At 38.8% G+C, this 21,365-nt stretch overlaps 2 protein-coding genes across 2 annotated transcripts in view; one reads left to right on the forward strand and one right to left on the reverse strand.

The window, feature by feature from the left end:
• The first annotated feature begins 72 nt into the window (after window positions 1-72).
• On the forward strand, window positions 73-4,365 carry zgc:113531 (uncharacterized protein LOC541359 homolog). The gene is made up of 3 exons (XM_039814823.1): window positions 73-636; window positions 1,734-1,863; window positions 1,940-4,365. Exons 1-3 carry the CDS (start codon window positions 286-288, stop codon window positions 2,128-2,130), a joined length of 672 nt encoding a protein of 223 aa, XP_039670757.1. The 5' UTR covers window positions 73-285; the 3' UTR covers window positions 2,131-4,365.
• Window positions 4,366-5,783: 1,418 nt separating this feature from the next.
• b4galt2 (UDP-Gal:betaGlcNAc beta 1,4- galactosyltransferase, polypeptide 2) overlaps window positions 5,784-21,365 on the reverse strand; it is a 181,436-nt gene continuing 165,854 nt past the window's right edge. The window contains exons 7-8 of the mRNA XM_039814826.1: window positions 18,850-18,954; window positions 5,784-10,130 (exon numbers count right to left, since the gene is read on the reverse strand). Of these exons, the coding sequence (XP_039670760.1) occupies window positions 9,980-10,130; window positions 18,850-18,954 (256 nt within the window). The 3' untranslated portion in view covers window positions 5,784-9,979. The remainder of the gene's footprint in view (window positions 10,131-18,849; window positions 18,955-21,365) is intronic.

Here is a 21,365-nt window from a genome sequence, read left to right on the forward strand (position 1 = left end):
TCAGCAAGACTGGCGTGTCAATGTGAACTCTCGGAGAGGCAACGACTATAACTTTCCCTCTGTATGCCCCCCAACCTCCACCCCCTTCCGGACTCTTTGCAGAAGTGTGCGCAGCCCCAGTAGACCGCTGTCGGAGGAGGACTGAGGTAATGCCAAAGATATTTGCGTCCAGTAACAATGTAACAAACTCGGGTAATCTGTCTACCAAATCCCAGCTGGACTGCAGTGGCTGTTTCTTGGTAACCTTTTGTTTTGTTTTGGAGAAGGTGAATCAAATAAATCAACATGGTTTTCAGTGAGCGCCTTTCCTTTGAGCACAGAATACGCACGGCCGTTTTGGCACTACTGCTTTGCGCACAGGCCGGTTTTGGCTTCTCAGTCGGCACACAGCAGGAAAGCACCTGCGAGGCCAACGGCAGCATATACTTTGTAGGGGAATGGTATTTTCTGGACTCTGATCACTGCACCCAGTGTGAATGCACCACCGAGGGCTCCGCATGTTCCCGCACTGAGTGCACTTCGCTCCCGGCTGCATGCATCCATGTCAGCCACTACCCCACCGACTGCTGCCCCAGGTGCGAGAAGATCGGGTGTGAGTATCGAGGAGTGGTGTACGAACTGGGACAGAACTTCCAGGTAAGCATGAAAGCTCTGACCCCTGGTAGCTTGCAAAAACGGGGATGGCCAGGGATGGCTTCGAGTATGGATGGGGACTTAATGACCCTATAGATACTCTTGTTATTATAGGGCCTTAAATGTTCCCATATATACACCCATTTACATAACATTCACTAAAATACTGCTACACAGTATATGCAGCAGTGGTTCCCATCTTGGAGGTCAGGTCTCAAGAAATATCTAAGGGGACATCAGATGATTAAATTGAATAGAAAGAAAATATATATATTAGCTATATGCTAAAATCACTCTTTAATGGAACTATTGCCACACAAAGGCCATAACGGGTAATTAGGGGGCCATAAGCAGAAATTAGTTAATCTTAAGGGGTCACAAATGTTGGAAACTACTGATATAGAATATAGTTTAGTTTTGCTTTATTTGTGGTGGCACCTAACTGTCATTAAAGGTACACTTATTTAGTTTTGTAAGGGTAGAATACACAAATACAGCACCCTCCGGTTTTAAAAAAAGGCCTACATATTGCCACAAAGTCCGACATTGCCTGTATCTGAAATCAAATACTACTGCATTTGTGAAGGCGCTAATGTCAATTATATTTTTTTTAGAAACGTTTTAAACTGCACTGCAAACAGTATGGGCTATATTTGTATAGACTGTATGTGCAGCATAGGACTTATGGCCAACAGAAAAAATGGAAACTGGGGAAGCCAGATTGTAAATAACTAAAAGTATCTTTCACACACACTGTTTCATGCTCTGTTCTGCAACTGCTGTTGTCTGTAATTCAAATGTGTAAAATGCACAGACATATTTTTACACACACAGTTTCCCTAAGTTTGGATGTTTTAACCATAATAAGGCTATAAGCCGATGTACTTCTCTTTCAGTGTATTTCCTTCTAAAACTCTGAACCGATGAATAACAGTCTGGGATATTGCTATGTAACTTGAGCATACAGCTGGGAATTGGAGGTAAATGGCGCCCCCTTTTGAGATGGCATTAAGGAGGGCTTGGTGAGAGATGCTAGTTAGAAATAAGATCCATGTTGAGTCTCATGCTGTTTGTGTCTACGCGTGTGTACATTTTCCCAGCCATCAGAATGTGAGCAGTGCACTTGTGACAATGATGGCATCGCCCGCTGTCTAGTTGCAGATTGTGCCCCTCCACCATGTGTCAACCCTGTCTACCAGCCTGGGAAATGCTGCCCTGAATGCAGGGAGGGTACGTTGAAAATAGCATAAAACTACTATCTGTTCATCTGCAGTTATACTTACCTCTGTTGCTCATTTTCCTCCAGGTCCTAACTGCTATGTTGATGCATCACGCAGCCAGGTGATTCCTGCAGGAGAACCCATCTGGGTCGACTCCTGCACCAAGTGTCGTTGTCACGATGGTCAGGATGCCGGCTACTGGGAGGGAAACCGTCTCGCCACCTGTTCCCGCCTCAAAAACTGTACACCTGAACAACAGTCTACCAAGAAAAACTGATTCCCTCTGCCAGCAAAGAACCAGCTGTTACCCTGAAGTATACAGTCCCTGATGGCTGATCAACTGCACAGCTTCGACCCTTTAAGAACATGCTGAACCCTCGTGCTGCTGAAAATAGATAATCTGCAACTTCAAAAATTCCAAGTTTTTTGGGAACAGAACTGAACAAGAACCAAATAAATCATTTAAAACAAACACCAAAAGCCATCAGAACAGAACAGCTGCCATTCCACAAGGACTTTTCATCCAGGATTTCTGAAGTACTGAAGAGAACCACTGAATTTGCCACTTTGGTGGACAAGGCTGCCCATTATCAGAACATAGCTAAATATTACAAGCAAGGTCGAAATTCAAAGCTGATTAGACAGACCGGTCAAAGCTCCAGGTTCTCTGTATGTCAGTGGATTTTGGGAATTTGATTACCTGCAAAGTATAATATCAACAAAGACATCATTATATAACGTTGTGGTCCTGTTATGTAGATGGACTCAGACTCAATATCTGGATATAATAACTTTATTAGTTTAGAATATATTCTGCTTCCATGATGCATATTCCTAAATTTAGTTGCAGTGTTTAATCAAATTACCACAAACTAACTGAGTACACAATGCATAGATGGTGGTCGGTGGAGGATCAATCCCTAATACCTAAATCAGGCCATATTTTATTTTAAGAATAACAGACTTTATCCCGTTAGCCGAGAAGATGGTTTGTAGTCCTTGTAAACCACTGATAACAGAGAAATTATGAAGGAAATCAAAACTAAAACTCTCCACTTAATAATATAATATGGATGCAGTGATGGAAAAATTAGATGTTTTATTTACAGGGTCTCAAACACCCTCAACCCCTGAGCCTAACAGGAAAATTTATAATTAAACAATTCTGGCGGGAACTAGAACAAACTTGTACCTTGAAAGGTGACCGCATTCAAGATATTTACCCTTTAATATTTTATCTGCCTGTCCACGGTTTCTTTCAAAAAGTTTTTAGAGTTTTAAGAGGGAGAGAATAGTAAACTTTTATACAAGCTAGTTACCCAGGAGGCATACTTTTTAATTTCCAGACACCTGCTTTGGGAAACAACTGGCAATATAACAAGGCCAATGAGATTATTGGATGATAAGAAATTGTAATTGACCTGTCACGGGTTGATGCACCAGCCAAATGTATGCACAGCTGTGATGCAATTTAGACTAGGAAATGGCTTAGCAAAGCAATTAACAATTTGTAACTGTCCTATAAATTCTACAGTTCAATTTCCAGACTAATTGAAATAGAAAATATGAGACTATGGCCTAACAAATGACTGTATAGTAGTTGTAGACAGAAGGGATATTTGAAAGGGTTGTTATTTGTGCATGTACACTGTAGAGCAGGAAAAACAATCTATAATGAACTGCTTTATTAATTTCTCATTAGAAATAATGTGTAGACTTTCTTAGAAATAGCCTGTTATTTCCACTGTTATCAAAGAAATTGACCCTCTTTAGAAAGATCTTCAGTGTATGATGAAAGAGAAGTGTATTGTCATTTTATATAGGTTTATATGCAGCAGATCTTCTTACTATTATTTGTCATTATCTACCAATTTAATCATGAGGGATCTTTGAATGAAAACCAAAAATGATATTTTCTTGTTATGTTACTGTATGTGCAGTGTTGAAGCCTATAATGGCATTTACTGTACTTTATAAATAAGACTCCCAAGCTGCTGCTTTATTAAGTACTGTCATTACAACTGACACGTTTCACTGCCCTAATTCTCCCTGAAAAGCTTCTTTATGCAAGTTTGGGATTAAGTTGAAACATTTAGGGTTATGGACACCTTTTAAATCATATTTTATCAGGAGGCTTTATGAATGAATACACTCTTTTTACATTTTCTCGAGGGGAGTATTCAAATCAAACGGTGGCCGTAGAATACGATCTGAAAGCTGTTCTTCCATATTTATCATCTTAATTACCGAATAATCAGAAAGACACAAGGTTAAAGGAATAGTTTGACATTTGTGAAATATGTGTATTTCATTTCTTGCTGAGAGTTCAATGAGAAGAGTGGTTTTAATCTGCTCATCAAACTCTCAGCAAAAAAAACCTTGAATGTCAAACTATTCCTTTAAGTGGAGTTTAAATTTACTGCCTAAATTAAAAGGGAACCCAAATTAATCACACCCACAAATCATGTAGTGTGCCATGCTGGTAATAAACACCAGCATCTTGTAAAATTTCCGTCATTTCCGTTTGAATTTTTTTGGACAACAGTACAGATTAGCGCCGCCTGTTGTTATGGAGACGTATTACGTCTTGTGCACGCACAGAACGTACGCTCAAGTCGGCGTCGCTTCGGTGTGTTCTGATGCACTCTTTTGGGAGACGGGAGCTGTCTGATCAGTCTGACTGCCTTTGCTGAGGGGTTGGTGTGTCTTTACCTAACTTAGCCTAAGTTAGCCTTTACATAACTTCTGGTTGTCTGTAAAGTAAAAAAAAAAACCTTAATGTTTAATTTTAAAGTCCTGTGTTTGACCCATCCACAGTCTCGCATTGCCTAGTCTATATCTACAATGTTCCACTTCTGGGATTGCTCCGGTGCCACTGGAAATTCCGCCGGATGTCACTCTTTTCGGCCAGGTGTCCGTTACCTTCTGCTTGTTCGTGTTGCAATTTTAAACTCCAGTCGATTTATGAGGACTATGGTTAACTGCTTCTCAGATCTCTGCAGGGTAGACTATCTGTCCAATCTGAGTTTTCTGTTGCACAACTAAAACAACCTTTGAACGGACACGTTCCACCAAAACAAGTTCCTTCCCGAGGCTATTTTGCAGCAGCACCTTGGCTCTGTCCGGCCCTCATCGCCGCCCATGACGATTGTGATTGGTCTAAAGAAATGCCAATAAACCGGAGCACGTTTTTCTCCCATCCTGGAATGCTGTGTGGACTAGCCAGAACCTCCTCCGCAGCGCTGGTGAGGAAGGCATTGCCAGACCTATTTCCACAGCGCTGTGGAGGAACCAATCCACAACCCCAACTTGCCCCCCGTAATAATCATGGAGGCCACTAGAGGGCACCACCACTATAAACGTTAATATGAGTCGTAAATGCGGCTTGAACAAATGACTTACGGGAGCATTTTTCGGAAAGGACAGTCTCGTTTCCTCTTGAGTCTTTTTACTTTATTTGAACGATTTTCTGTTTTGTGAACAGTCTCTGGTGTCTGAGAGAACACCATCCTGATTTCCCTGAAGAGCTTTATGGGCCAGTGCTCCCCACAAAACAATAAAAGAATGAGAAAAGCAGTAGAAAGTCAAAGAGAGAAAGCTTTGCTTTGTAGCAATTAAGATTTGTTCATACTATTGGGAGGGCGGCAGGAAGTACAGAAGTAAAGCCGAGTGTAATCCACAAGGTGGTTTAGCATTTCAGTCCACTAAGTCACCGGGACCACACACAAACAACAGTAACAGGTTTATGTGGCTTGTCATGGCAACCGGAAACAGGTTTGCCAAAAACTGTCGATATTACATTACAAAGCTCTGGGATTACCCCTGCCTGCAGGTTATAACTAATTTATTATGAGGTTTCTATTCATTCAGGGTGTGAGTGTCTTCTTTACACATGAACACACACAGTAAGCAACTGACACCACCATCACACAATTTTTAACCATCTGATTTATTGATTGTATAGAAAAAGTAGGTTTGATAGATATGACGTAATGCATTCTATATAAGATATAACATTTTCAACATTCAATGTACAAAAAAAACATAGCTAGAGATACAGTATTTGTTTTAAAAAATGCCCACAGGCCTGAAAGTCCTGTCTGCTGTTTGCAGCAAGAAATGTATTTGAAAAACTGTTTCGAATACTTCACCACCTGAGGTGTGCTTAACAACTGGAACATCTTCAAAAGTCAAGAGTCCATTAAAAGAAACATCAAGCGCTCCTCAGTTGTTCTCATTCTCAAGTAAAGGAAACCTTTCAAATACTATTTTTGCTGAAGTTTTTGTTGCTGATCTCTTACATCTATATCCCATGTTACTGTTTATACACACTGGGGCCTCTCTTGCTATTTCCTTCATTGTGTCTCAGCTTGTACTTTCTTTATGTAACTGACCGCATAAAGGGTTGCCTGTAATTTGTCAGAATAGCCTTGATGAAGCTAGAATTTATCCTAATTTTAAAGTTCAATGAGGAGTACTCATCCTGTGAAAACAGCTGTATAATGTCTTCTGTGGAGGGAGCAAGACCTGAATGCATTTTAAGAGTCAAATAATAGAGTTGTGAAGTGGAAAAATCTTCTGGTTCCAGAAGTATTTTTTCCCAACTTGTCCATACTTGACCCAGAAATCCAAAATGAATTAATTTTAGCTGCAGACTGGAAAATCTGTTTTCTTAACAGCGTCTGTTTGCCTTGTGATTGGATGTTTCTTGCCGAAATGCACCTTGAGAGATGTAGTTAACAGCTCCACCAATGTTTTTATGTACACAGTCTTGAAAGAATACAATAGTTCTAACACTGTTGTTAATCTTTTGTTCTGATGATGCCGATCCAAGCAGTAGAAGAGCTGTGAGTCACATTGTCTATTGGGAAAAATTGATGAGATAGGTGCATACTCGGGACTAAAGTCAGGATATCTCGGCCTCTGTTACTTCAATTTGAACCATTCCTTTATTTTCGAAAGTCGCCCATCTTTATGAAAGTAGAACATTAATGCTTAAATACTGTAAGAAGGGGAAAATCAAAGCAACAGCGCTGTGTCTGCTGTGTACTGATTACAAGGGTTTTAAATCAATAAGATGAATTAGAGGCAAAAGAGGAAGAAATCTATTTGGGAAAAGAAGCATGACTGCATTATAAACTGAAGTTAATCCAACCCTTAAAACATGAAATCACCTCATGCCCCACTTGAAAACAATGACTTTGAAGCGAGATATATGGTACATGTGAACAATTCTGTAATATTGCACTGGATAAGCTGTAGCATAGAGAAGGGATTGTATTGACCTCTCCATAGGTAGTCTGCCCACTGAGGACAACTCACCAGGAGAGTTCTGCACTCTGCAGGGGGGGGGAGTTACATAGAAGGATTCACAAATGGGGATGTGTACTGAGATAGAAAAATAAAGATACAGTAAGTGGCACAGATTCAGAGACACAAAGAGAGGCCCTGTCAATATCTATTAAAAGAAGAAGCACTCTTGTGAGACACAGCTGTGCCTGAAGTTGGCCCACCACAAAGCAAAACAGTGCATTGACACATACAGCCTGGACTGGCAGAGTAAGAAAGAAAAGGCAATGAAAGGCGAGATAATGCAAAGAAAAAAAGGAAGACAGTGTGAAGGCGTGTGTGTGTGTGAGTGTGTGAGAGAGAGAGAGAGAGAGAGAGAGAGGAGTAATCAAACCTTCCAACAGGCTCAGGCGAAGATAATGGAGAGCCAAACAGATGGGAACATTTTTGCCTCAAGGCTGATCAAAGAGGAGGCCAACAATACACCATTTTCACCAAAATAAAAGCACCAACTTTTTCTGAATGATACAGAATTCAAACAGTTACAGCATTGCACACACATCTTCTGCCTGTTTGAAATTTTAAAGACTGGTGGAAATATTTTGTTTGGGTTTTACATGACTTTTTAAAATGGAAACAAATATAAGTTCATTTCTGTAATACCCATCATCAACACATCTTCATCATCCTAGTTTTACACCCCAAAATGACCTGCCCCTTTAGTTTAGATAACTTCTGAAGGCATCAGTTTGGTGTTTAGGCGTCAACAATAACAACAGTAGAGACAAGGTAAATAAAACAAAGGATGAAGAGTGATATATCATTGCATAAAACAGTGAAAGGTTTCAATACACTGATGTCGGAAATCATAATAAAAAATGTAGTTTGTTTCTTTTTACACAGGGACAGTTATGAAACTCATGAGACAAAAAGTTTGAAAATTAAAACAATACATTTTTTTGTATCCGTCATCTATGAAAAAGTGCGATGAAATAGATTTAAATACAGAACTGACAGCTGATGATAAAATCTGAAGCAGCAATAGAGATGTCAGTCAAACTGCTCAAACAATAACTTCTCATTACTGCCTTAAAAATCACAATATCCACCACCTATCGCGTCATAATTTCCTCTTTCCGGATATGCTTGTCTTTTTTATATAAATTTAAAGAAAAAGATAGCAGAGAGAGAAAACGGCATTGTAACAGTATCGATAGAGTTTTAATGAATTGTGATACTTTGTGAAAACTTTGACGTCCAGGTTACATTGTAGGCTAAAAAAAAATTACTTTTAACCAAGTCTTTTCTGTGAAGCCAGTTTCAAGTCAGCTTTTGTATCCACAACACTTTAAGAGCCATGCGTCTTTTCAGACAGCTTAGTTTAACCCCATGTGTCCCATATACTGTATGTTCAGAAAATGTGGTAAATGTCCAATTTTCTAATAAAAAATGCATATTTCTACTTAAACTGTACCTCAAGCCAAATATACCTTTACAGTTGAGGTTACCAAAATAAACCTCTTGCTTTCTTCAAGTGGAACAAAAAAAAAAAGCTTGGGGTTAAAATCATAACTGAGCTGTCAGTGTATATTTGCCTTTTTGTCTTCAGTTCCTCGATTTCATTTCAAAAGCATTCCCAAGGTAACGCCACAACGCTGCGTTCAGCACAGGAGAAAACAATTCATATCTTCAATATGTTTACTTTTGTTGCAAAACCTTTCCGTCACACATTTTCGGTTTTCAAAGTTTTAATTTATATACAGTATATATATATACATGTATATATATATATATATATATACTGTATATAAAGAGAACAAAAAGAGAGTTCTCAGGAGATTGTTGCTGCTGATGAACATGTTTTATCAGCGTGTCCCAGCACTGTAGATGCAGGCACAATACACATTCATTTATTGATACCGGAGGATTTGATTGAATAATTAGATTAAAACTCCCTGACAAAGACGTCAATATTAAAACATCTATTGGCATCATTTGTAAAGATGAGAGTCAGACGATTTCTTTGATATGCAATCCATCAGATACAGTTCCATGGACCGTCACTGCATGTCATCATATTTCGTTAATGTTACAGTAGTTTGCCTCTAATGGAAATCCCCATTCACTTGACCATCACTGTAAAGTAAAATGTTTGTTGGCGTTTGTAAGGTTTGTTGTCCACCAGGATTGTTATTTCCCTGATATATCATTTCCAAACCAGCAGGTACCACGTCTCTCGTCGGTCTTTGTTTTCATTCTGCTTATATGAACTTGGTCAAATGTTCCAAGAAATCCTTGATGCTGTCCAATGTTACAGAACAGGGCATGAAAACTTTCCAAAGTTTCAAATGATGTTGTTTTCTCATCTCTAATCTCCCAGGCAATAGTTCCGGTCAATATCCTCTGTCAATATGCCACTGGATGCCAAAAGATTGGTAATGGAAAGACTTTCATTAACAATCAGCTTCAAAGTTTGACGCCACCTTTGGTCGGCCACTGATATTCAAGCTTTGGTCCGCACTCTTTCAATTCTGAAGTCACTCATCGGTAAAGGTAGGAGGTGTGAAGCCATTGGCTGCTTGAAAAAGTTGGAAAGAGCCTGAGTCCTAGTTAATGGCAAGCTAAAATCCCCCCCCCCCCCAAAAAAAAACAGAGAGAGGGGTAAAAAGAGAGGAAGAGACCATGATGTGCTTATGACTCCTCTCTCGTTGACATCTTTCCAGATGTCAAGGATATGTGACCTCTTTATTTCCATCTTATAAACTTCATAGGGGCTCTTCTTCTCCTCGTCTTTTTCCCTCCAGTCAGTGTGTCGACCCCCTCATCTTCCTCTCTCTTTAGCCCTTAAAAGGCCGGGGCGGGGGTTTGCCGATCTCCACAGAGATATTTGTGTACAGAGGATACCTTTTGACCTGAACCAGTCTGTAGGTCAGAGAGCTGATGCCGTCCTTCTTCATCGTGTTCTTCGTGTTCTGTATCTTATTAAATCTGGAGAGTGAAAGACAAAAAAAGGTGGGAGGGGGTACAGGGAAATGGGGAGACAATGAAAAAAAATTGTTAAAAACAATACTGCCAAAACATCAAAAAAGAAAATCTTGATTTTTACATGGAATTCTTTGCCTCTATATCAGTGCATGTTTGTGCGCTTCAAAGTGAGTAAAGTAGTGTGTTTGATTGCTTGGAGGGACGTCTAGGTTATTGTGTATTAATATTATGCTTCAGAAAATGTAGCTAATTACAGAACTGACTTTTGACATTTTGTCTGTTGGATTCTTTGAATCCAACAGGTCAAATAAAAAAATTTAAAAAAAGAATCAAATTAGAGAGAGAAAAAAAAGACTCAGCTTTAGGTCCCACGCAAGTATTTAAAGACAAACCTATAAGGTCTCTGCCACTTGGCAGTGTTGTTGGTTCAAACATCTGACAAAAGGGGATGTTAATAGAACAGTAGTTCCTGACCTTTTTGGCTCATGAACCATTAAAAGAAAATAGTCCAGTGTCCAATTTTTTTGTCTCCTGTTGTATCTGTCTACCAGTTGCAACAAGCTCAGCTCAAATTATTCAGTTATTTACAAGAAAAAGGCAAAGGAAAAAAAGCATAACTTTGTGTAGAATAAAAAAAAAAAAAAAAAAAAAAAGTCTTCTTGTTTTCTCCTTTTCCTCTTTGAAAGTTATTCTGTATTGTACCAGGAGCCAGTGAAGTGATTTAAGTACCGGAGTAATGTTATGTAAAAATGACGTGTATGTGTAAGGACTCTGACTGCTGCATTTAGAATAAGAGATCAGTATCAAAAATAATGCCAAGGTACTCACAATAATGTTAATACATTATTCGAGGTAATTACAGAGAGAAAAAATAGTGCTCAAACATAGGGAAAGTCATTATAAAGTCCTGTAACTACAACTGTCAAACACATCCAAAACTCTACTTCCAACTTGAATGCTAATATCAAAAAACACATTTAAACCCTCAGGATTTAAAGAGCCTGATGTTTGTATTGATCCTTTATTTCTTAAAGTCCCCCCTAAAAGTCCCCCCCCCTCCTCCCACCAGCTAACTGTACATTTCCAATAACCTGAAAGCAGAGAGAAGTCCACATCCACTATAATAACACTGTAATTTCCCATTTTTGGGATCAATATCTATCTATCTATCTATCTATCTATCTATCTATCTATCTATCTATCTATCTATCTATCTATCTATCTATCTATCTATCTATCTATCTATCTATCTATCTATCTATCTATCTATCTATCTATCTATCTATCTATCTATCTATCTATCTATCTATCTATCTATACATCTAGTTTCATGTATGTCTTGACCAACAGGTGGTGCTATAGCACTGCACTGCGACCCAGTGAAAAGAATTATCCATTACATCCGCCTCCGTTTGTTTGAATTATGCTGGAATATCCTTCCCCATTGGCTGTGATTCAGCAGTTACATCAGAATCTGCTCTTACGTTAGAATCTGCTTTGACTTTAGTATTGAAGATTGGAAAATAATTTACACAGTGTGTTAGACAGTTACACAGTGCTGCTGCTGTGCTTCAGTTCAGTTTGTGGTGCAACCTCTAGCATCAAAACAGATTCATAACACAAACTCTCCCGTCACCCGTGTAGTAGGATCAGTTTTTTGCAGCCAGTCAGAATGGAAAGGAGGCCACAACAGCATGTTTACAACACTCTTGTCTTAAAAATGCCATTTTTCGTGTTTGAACGGAGAAAGAGCTGATGTGTGCAAACGCCCGTCGTGCACATTCACGTTTTAAAAGACAGCTGTGACTGACGCGGACAAAAGACGTCTTCTTAATGATATGCTTAGACGTACAACTTGAGTTGACACTTCAGTCCGACATGGACCACTGAGTCTACAGAGCCTTGTCAGAACTGACTAGTGAATATCTCTCTCCTTTGCATCGCTTTCTCCTTCTGTCTGCCGCAAATCAAATCAAAAAGAGCTTTATTGGCATGAATGGATGCAGGAAAAATGTTGTCAAGCATCTTTCCCTTGAACAATATAATACAATAAGATATGAAAAGAATTAGTTGTTCCAAGGATTGGCACGTCTATCTAAAAAAATAAGAGGAATTAAAGAAAGCGTGCGAGGAAAGGAAGGAGAGGAGAGCAAGCAGACGGTTTGAACTGAAATGAGGCCTGGATGGCAGGAGAGAAAAATGGATAATAAATAGGCAGAGAGATAAATATATATCTGAGAGAGTGAGTGACAGATGGAGGTAGCAAGATATACTGATTTTAAAAATAAAGGGAATGAGAAAAGGGAAATCTTTGGATGAATCTATCAAACAGTGGAGATTAAGAGCAATAAACTAATCCCTACAGACATAGAGAGGATATAAAAATGCATGTACTCAATCTGTAAGCCACTGTATTATTTAAACCTATTGGTCTCACTTCCTCATCCTTCTTCTATTCATCCTACTTTTATTTTAGAGAGTTAGAGGGCGAGACAAAGACAGTCTTCCTTACATATTCATTAGCCTGATTTCCAGACTGAGTCCTAACTGGGCTAATAAGTAAAGCTCCATTTTAATTCCACCAAGGGTCTCACAGGAAAACATTTCTGGTTTAGGATCTCAACAATACTGTAGCTGGTCATGCCAGCTATTGAGGGTTATTTTGTTCTGGTGTCATACATTTTGAGCTGGTCCACTTGACCTTGTCGTAGAAGGGTTAGGTTAAATGTCTCAAAAGGAACAGTTCAACATTTTTGGGAGACACACTTATTCGCTTTCTTACCTTAGATAAGAAGATTGATACCACCTTCACATCTGTATGCTAAATATGATACTACCATGAGCAGATGGTTAGCTTAGCTTAGCACAAAGACTGGACACAGGGGTAAACAGCTAGCCTGGCTCTGTCCAGAAAATCCATCTACCAGCACCCCTAAAGTAACTAATTAACACGTTATATCTCGTTTGATTAATCCAAAAATGTGTGGTTTTATGGGAGACTCCTGAAGGACCGCTGCCACCGGCATGGTGAGGGTCAAGTCACTGACGAACATGGCTGCAGGTGGCTAGTTTTTGGTAGCCTTGCTAGCTACTTGTACTGAAGAAGAAAGTAAACAGTGAATGAATTGTTTCTTTGTTCTTTCACCTTTAGTTTAAAAAAAAATGGTATTTGAACTATTCAAACTTTTAAAATATATGAAAACTATGATCATTGCAGAAACAGACTAACTAACAAACTAACTTCCCTCCAAAATATGACATCTTTCCATTATGAATAATCATGCACACATAACTTAGAGTTAATCAGATTTTCAATGTTTTACAGTTCTATTACCACAACCCATTCATTGGGTCTGTCACCCAGAGAAATAATTTTAGCAACTATGTTCAGAGTATCTGGAGAAATATCATTAATAAAAAAGATACAGGTCAATGCCACTGCAATTATTAGACAACTATTCTACCATTTTTTACAAATAGAAACTCATAAAACAACAAGGTCAAACTCTCATTCAGTGTGGTCTAACTGTGGTCTCATACAGGTAATACATACTGGAAACAGCTTTCAATGTGTTGTTAAGAGCAATAAAATACAACAAATATTTTTGTAGCGTCCATGTTTCCACATTACAACTTAAAGCTCATGATAATACCAAAGTCGGGAGAACAACTTTCCAACATGCTAACAGATGAGCTTGCTAGCGGTAATGCTAGGTTGTCACATGACCCTCACCTGACAGTCGTAGTGCACAGTCGAGAGTCTCCTGTTGTTTTTCCGGGGGCTATGTGCTGGGAACAGCCCTGCAGTCTCCGCTGGTTGCCTGACAACTGATGAAACCAAAAAATGGTCCGGCACGCAGCGGATTGTTGTTTACATTATTATATTCGTTTTTTGTATGAATTAAACAAATGAGACATAACATAATTAATTAATTGGTGTGCTCTACAGGTGCTGGTAAGTGGATTTTGTTACCAGGCTATCGCTATGCCCCGTTTCCAGTCTATATGCTAAGCTAAGCTAACCAGCTGCTCGCGGTAGCATCATATTTACAATATGTCTAACTTTCGGTTAGAGTATTTCCCAAAATGTTAAACTTTACCTTTAAGGGATTCTAGATACGAAGGTAAACTTAAAGTTTTGTTTGTGGAAAATACAGTTTTAGAGAAGCCGGTCTAACACACACACAAACACACTCTGTATCTGCACTGTGACTGTCCCAGGATGATAACATATGAATGGAATATTGAACAATGTTACCGCGCGACTGATTCATTTGCAATGCATGAAGCAATGTTTTCTTGGCAAAATGTGCATGTATGTGTGTGTGTGTGTGTGTGTGTGTGTGTGTGTGTGTGTGTGTGTGCAAACTGCTACTCGTGTCTGGTGATGAATGTGCCTCTTTCTTACTTCCGCTGGCCCAATATCTCATTGCTATGCCTAACCAGCATCTCTGAAAGGGCTGGGAGTATAGACTTCTGTGTGCATGTTTATGTGAATGTGTATGTGGTTATATGTGTGTGTGCGTGTGTGTGTGTGTGTGTCTGTGTGTGTGTGTGTGCACACACGTGCAGAGGAGATAGTAAACATTCATCAAACAGTTAAGCCAACGCCTCCCTTGGTAAATGCTGGACATCACGCAGGTACTTCAGATAAACGCTTTTAAAAGGCTTGATCATTAATCTGAATCTAAACAGAAAAGTAACCCTGCACCTGAAGAAAAAGGGCAGAAACAGAGGCTCAGTTTATCTGTGTAATTGAGTGACAGGCCTCTGTGTGTACAGCCCGAGAAGTAAAAAAAAAGAAAAAGAAGTATTTGTTGTGTGTTTTTTAAAAGGTATTTTCCAAAACAAATTGATTGGTGTAGGTTGTTGCTGAAGATGCGAATGATTTCAGGTTCACGTTGATTTATAAAAATGCGATAGTTAGTAGTGAAGTCATAACCTACAATTTAGTTTGAGGTCCAACGTGTTAGCCATGTCTCTTGGCAAGTCCTGGAAACTCCATGATTGTCTAATCTGACACAGGGATCATCTCAAAATACAAAAATATTGTATAATGTGATTTCGGAAAAACAGAGACCCCTGGAGTTCGTCAGGGAATAGAAAAAGGTAAGAGGCATTTTTCTTATTGGAAATCCAACTTGCAAAAATCTGTGCGTTTAAAAATAAATAAATAAAAAACCTCAAAAAAGTCCCGGAAAAAATCTAAACACTCTCTCTCTCGTACTTCTTAGTTTATCGTAGACAACCAACTTTCAAATGTCTTTCTGTTGATAAATCTTTTTAGCTACGTTACAGTGTGGGATGGCAATGTCACTCTGTCCACTGCTTTTCTACAGACTGAAATATCTCAACAACTCAGGATGAATTGAATTTACATTGGTGACCCCCTGACGTTTCTTCTAGCATCATCAAATTTCAGTTGGTCCATTAATGACATTCCCATCAGACTCAGCTGTACTTTGTTTAGTGCAAAAGTGACTATGCTAACACGCTTAATCAGTGTGTTAGCATAGTCACTGTGTGCATATTAGAATGCACATGTTAGCATTTAGCTCAAAGCACTGCTTCCTAAAGTGAGATACCTCACTAACTTCTGAGAGGACTGGGGTTCCCCTGGTACAGTTACTAAACAACTCTTCTTGCCGTTACTTTTTTTTTTTAATCATACAAAATATCAGGTGACTTGACAGAACAATCTTGCAGAGAAATGAAAAAGCCCTCAAAACTGCACTAACAGAAATTTAAAATCTTTCCTCATGACATATAGGACTATATATATATAAATAAAGTTTACTTACATGAAAAGTGATTAATTAAATGTTTGTGTCCAAGAGAGATACATACCTCTCTCTCCTCCACCCACAGGTTGTCTGAATACTGCCATGATGTAGCCAATCCTCCTTTCACACACACCTGATTATTCTGCTGTATTTAAATCCAAATGCCACTTATTTTTTAAGAATCCTTTAAGCCAAACATTTCCAAGACATTGTAATGAGTGTCCAGGGCTGTAAAAAAGAAAAGACTTTGTGCCGACTAATAGGCCGCTATTTTCTGCCCCTTGCCACAGTTATGAATAATGGAGCGGCCCCAAATAAATAGCGTCCCTGTGGGTGTCACCTCTTATCGAGGAAGTCTGATTCACGGATCAGAGAGAGAGTGCAAAGCGACGAGTGACAGGAGTTGGAAAACAGGCATTGAATATCAAGCAGACACACACACACACACACACACACACACACACACACACACACACACACACACACACACACACACACACACACACACACACACACACACACACACACAGTCTAGTGGCGGATTTATTGATTTTGATGAAGGCAACTAGACTAGTCTGACCAAGCTGGCCCCAAATTCTATTGGTGTCATTTCAGCAAGCAATTACTGAGGGATCGTTGAATCTTTCTCTCTCTCCGACACACGCACGCACACACACATGCACGCAAAAGCAAGACCAGGTGGTGAGCAGGGCTTTTTCTCTTCAAGCTACTCAACAAATTCCAGTCATATTTCACATACGTTACTAGCTAATTACGAAATTTGTCTTTTTTAAGCCAAACAAGGAACTGAACTGAGAGTGTTTGACATCATGTAAAGATATCCTCTGTATAATCAGCAGATGCTTGTTGCAGGTAAAAACAAATCTTTCATTTCCTTTTAGTTACAGGCTCTAGGCAAATTTTTTTTCCTCCCACACCTGTGTAAGTGGGTGGATTTTATGTAGCATTAGCACACTATATGTGATCACATCAAAGTGCAGTCAGTAAAAGAACGTAAGCCCAGGATGTGACACTTTCTCTGCTTCTTAACAATTAAACACAATTATAGTTTTGTAGTCTTTTCAGATGAATAAGTCACTGGCTGCTTCTTAAAGTATACGTTACCATTAAAAAGCTTTAATTTCTTACATCAGTAATTATAATTTCAGGATCAAACTCTTTTAAATGCACGGCTGCGTTTTAAGTGTGAACTCAGACATTTATTACACTAACATTGTACTGAATGAATGTGCCGCTAAGAGATCATGTGAATGAGAATAAGATATTAAGCGATAAACAGTTAAGTAAAGCCATTAAGTATAATTTTGAATGCTTTGAAAATTGAAATCAAATATTCACAAGTGTAACATTTAATAACAAAAGTTTAAAAAAAAAGGTTTCTAGAGGTATTGTAAAAACAGAAACTTTTCTCACACTTCATTCAAGTTGAGACTTTGTGTAATGTCCAAACCAAATGGAATATTTTATGAAACAATATATCATGTATCAGAGACTCATGTTCAGTGGCTTTATGCAAAAATTCTAATTTGTTTTTTAATCTTCTTATAAACCAATTTAGGAACCAAAACTAAACTAGACTTCATCTGTGAACCCTGACAGAGTCTGGTCACAAGGCTGTGATATAATAATGTCACATGAGATCAAACTAAAACAATATTGAAGGAGGGAGCAGAGTTCACTATATCTTCATTCTGCCCCAGCTGCAGCAGCTATCGATTTTTGTGTTGAGAGGCATTGTTGCCTGGCCTATCCAGGCATGAAAACGGGGGCTCTTAGAGGAGAATAAACAGTGATAATCCACGTTTAAGCAGCTTAATGTGAGGTGCTATACTACTGGTGATTAATGTGTCTAGAAGGGCTCATAGCTACATATTGAGCCTCATTCAAACCATAACACACACAGGAAGCTTCTTTTTTTTTTTTTTACGCATTTTGTCTTAAAAGCAATTGAAATAGGTGTAGCCACAAGAGCAACATTTAAGCCCATAGGCTATATCTCTGAAAAGCAATTTTTGGTTTATTGAAAATGTTTTGTCCTTGGCATTTCCAGGCCAAGGCCAAGCCGCAGTCTTCAGAGAGGATTGTTTTTGTTTACATTTTGCTCAGTCATCTGATACTTTTACATTAGGAAATCCCATCCTTCATCTAACGACATTACGCATTCAATAGCCTCAGTATTTATAACTTGCATATCAGCAGAAACTGAATTTCAATAAATACTGTGAAGACAAGAAACTGCTATGGCATTTTTTAAATTGTATCTAATTGTATTGTATTTTATTTATTTAACATGCCCTCATGCATGACAATATATCTTATTTCATTATTTTTTAAACATGCTGTTATGAGTGAAATGTTTCATCAGTCATAGGAAAAATGTTTCTCTTTGTCTCTCTGTAGGGTGGTCATAAAAATACTTGATTTACTGTAAGACTAAGCTTTTTTTCTGCCTTTATGCTCCCATTTCTTTTGGTTGTATAAATAGCAGCAGCAACAGTAGTAGTAATAGTAGTGGTAATTTTGGGAATTGCTGAAAAAAAAAAAGGTGCAAGACTTCTCATTTAACCATCACTGGTTAAAGATTTAAATATCTAGCATGTAATTCCAGCTAAACTGGACAGAATAAAAGCAGATAATGCAGACAACAAAGGACAGAGGAATCATAATAAACTGCTTTTCCATCTCACTGTTGTTTATTTCCCTTGTTGCTCATGTTTCATTATATTTCTCTGTAGCTAACTCTAATTATAAGGACACATTAATTATAGTATGCCCTTTGCATCGCCATGCTCATAATTCTCTAAAACGGAGATGAAAAAGTTGAAAAGAAACATCTGAAATGTGTAGCTACAAGACAAAAGCAGCGTGATCGATCCAAATGTGAAGCCGGAGAACGAGTTTGGACAATGATGCAGTACCTCTGTGGGTTGGGCTCGTTGTGTTTGTCTCTCTCGTGTTTAATCATTCTGTAGCGGCCAATGCGAACGTCCGGCCTGGACACCTTCATTCCATTCAGAGTGATCCTGCAACACACACATATACAATATCTGTTAGAGACAAAGAGATAGAAAAGAAAGAAAAGAGGCAGAATATAAGAAAAATAGCAACAAACTGAGAAGGAAGAGGAGAGGGAGTTTTTTTTTAGGTTTTATGAAGAAATGAAGGAGGGCTGAAACTAATTATTTTCATTATCCTTTAATGTTTTGTTTTTTAAATCAACTGATTACTCATTTAGCATGTCCGAAAATAGAGAAAAATGGCAATCACTAGCCCAAGGTGATAGGGCTGCTACAAATGTAGATTTTCATTATTGAATTATCTGCCAATTATTTTTTCGATTAACTTAAGAATAATTTACTCTTCAAAATGCCAGAAAATCGTATAAAAAAAGAAAATGCCTGTTATAAATATATCTTTAAATGGCTTGTGTTGTCCAACCAACAGTCTAAAAAAAAAAAGATCAGTTTACTGTCACATAACACAAAAAAAAGCTGCAAATTGTTAGATTTTTGCCTAAAACAATTACTGTAAACTTAAATTAGTGGTGGCATACCTGAATGTGAACAGAGTCAGCTCGTTCAAATACACACACACACACACACACACACACAACAGGTCTTTCAGGGTTTGCCCTAGTGCATATGAGAATTGCCCTAAACACAGGAAATTGCAAACAGTGTTGCACACAAACAAACCGAGAACAACTCTGATCACAGACTTTTATAACACCAAGAGAAACACATTGTTCCACTTCAGGAGCTGTGCACTTGCAAGGACACCAGCTGGGGAATAAGACATGGATGTACAGCGTGTTTCAGTTTAAACAAAGCACAAGATCACAACTCAGACGTAACGTTGTATTACCACTAAGAAGGGCAAATCTGCACAGAGATTTATATCTTAAGCGACAACAAATAGTGTCGGCAATACAAACAACAGATCTGTTCCACATAAAGCCTGAGTAAAACCCATGGGTTGACTGAGGCGTTGATATTCATACCTGCGATGATATAAAGGATCGTGTATGTGTGTACTGAATTCTTATTTGTCGCAATGCTCGGATTCGTGCAGTCTCTGTGTCTTGAAAAGCATCCATGCCTGATATTGCCCCTCAACAACTGCTCGCTCGTCTGCTCTACACTTCCTATGCTTCCTCTAGACTTCGAACTCCTCGCCACCTCCCTCCTCTGTCCTCTTTTGCCCTTTCCCCCTCTCTCTTCTTTTCAAATCTTCATCTCCCCTTATTACCACCTGCCCATTTGTGGTTTCTTTATTTCCTTCATTTTCTCCTCTTTTATTCCCCATCTTTCACCTCCTTCTCAATCCCACTTCTCTTCTAATATCCTATGAACTTTGGACAGAACCATGCTACTGTAGATAATTCCCCCTGCTTCCTTTGTTTATGCTAAGCTAAGCTAAACCCCCATGGCTTCTGCTCTAAACTAACACACAGGTTGTTAGCAAGAAAGCAAAAGAAATTAATTTGCCAACATTTCAAACCATAGCTTTAGAGATGTTGGTAGGACATGTTTTTGAACTTTGGACAGAAGCCAGGCTAGCTTTCCCAGACTTCTGATGGCTCTAGCTCCATATTTACTGTACAGAGTGGTATCCATCTTCTCATCTAAGTGGATCTCCCAGTGTCAAGCTATTCCTCTGATCACTCAGCTTTAGAGTATATATTTTTGTAACTTTTGACAGAGCCATACTAGCTAATTTCCCCCTGCCTCCAGTCTTTATGCTAAGCTTAGCTAACTGACTGCTGGCTCTAGCTCCAGATTTACTGTACAGGCATGAGAGTGGTGTCGACCTTCTCTCAGTAACAAAGCGTCAAACTGTTTCTCCAATCAGGTAATGGTATAGACATATTTTGGACAGAGCCATCTATGCTGTTTCCATTCCTTATGCCTCTAGTATTTACTTTATTTATTGGTCTAACATTGTCCTATCTCCTCTATCTCTTTTCAGATCCCCTCCTTCCTTCTCAGCTCATCTCTTCTTCTTCTTCCTCTCCTCTTCTTTCCACCTCTCTATTTCCCCTCATTGTTTTTCTCTTCACGGCTTGTTTCTTTTCACCTTCCTCCTCTACTTTATTCTCCTCTCCCCTTCACCTTTCATTTTTCTCCTCTCTTCTTTGTTACAAACCGGCGAGATGTAGAATGTAGCCGTGTGCCATCAAAAGCACATCAACCCGTAAGAGGCGAAACCCAAACTCCATAAAAACAACCCTCCCATAAATAAATCCACCGGAAAACTAAATAACACATATTTGCCTCTCTCTCTCTCTCTCTCTCTCTCTCTCTCTCTCTCTCTCGCTCTCTCTCCCTCTAATGTCTCAGTGACTCTGCTTACTTGGCACATGCATTGAAGATTGACTTTGTCAGTGTCTGCGCGTGCACATGCAAGCATGCATGCATTTGCATAATTTAGAGAT

This window comes from Perca fluviatilis, chromosome 11 (assembly GCF_010015445.1).
Source record: "Perca fluviatilis chromosome 11, GENO_Pfluv_1.0, whole genome shotgun sequence".
In the NCBI taxonomy this organism is placed as follows: Eukaryota; Metazoa; Chordata; class Actinopteri; order Perciformes; family Percidae; genus Perca; species Perca fluviatilis.

Excerpts from the sequence above, each read along its gene's own strand:
- zgc:113531 (XM_039814823.1), top strand. The coding sequence starts at position 286 with ATGGTTTTCAGTGAGCGCCTTTCCTTTGAGCACAGAATACGCACGGCC. Across the intron at positions 637-1,733 it reads AACTGGGACAGAACTTCCAG|CCATCAGAATGTGAGCAGTG; the intron begins GTAAGCATGAAA and ends ACATTTTCCCAG. Across the intron at positions 1,864-1,939 it reads CTGCCCTGAATGCAGGGAGG|GTCCTAACTGCTATGTTGAT; the intron begins GTACGTTGAAAA and ends ATTTTCCTCCAG.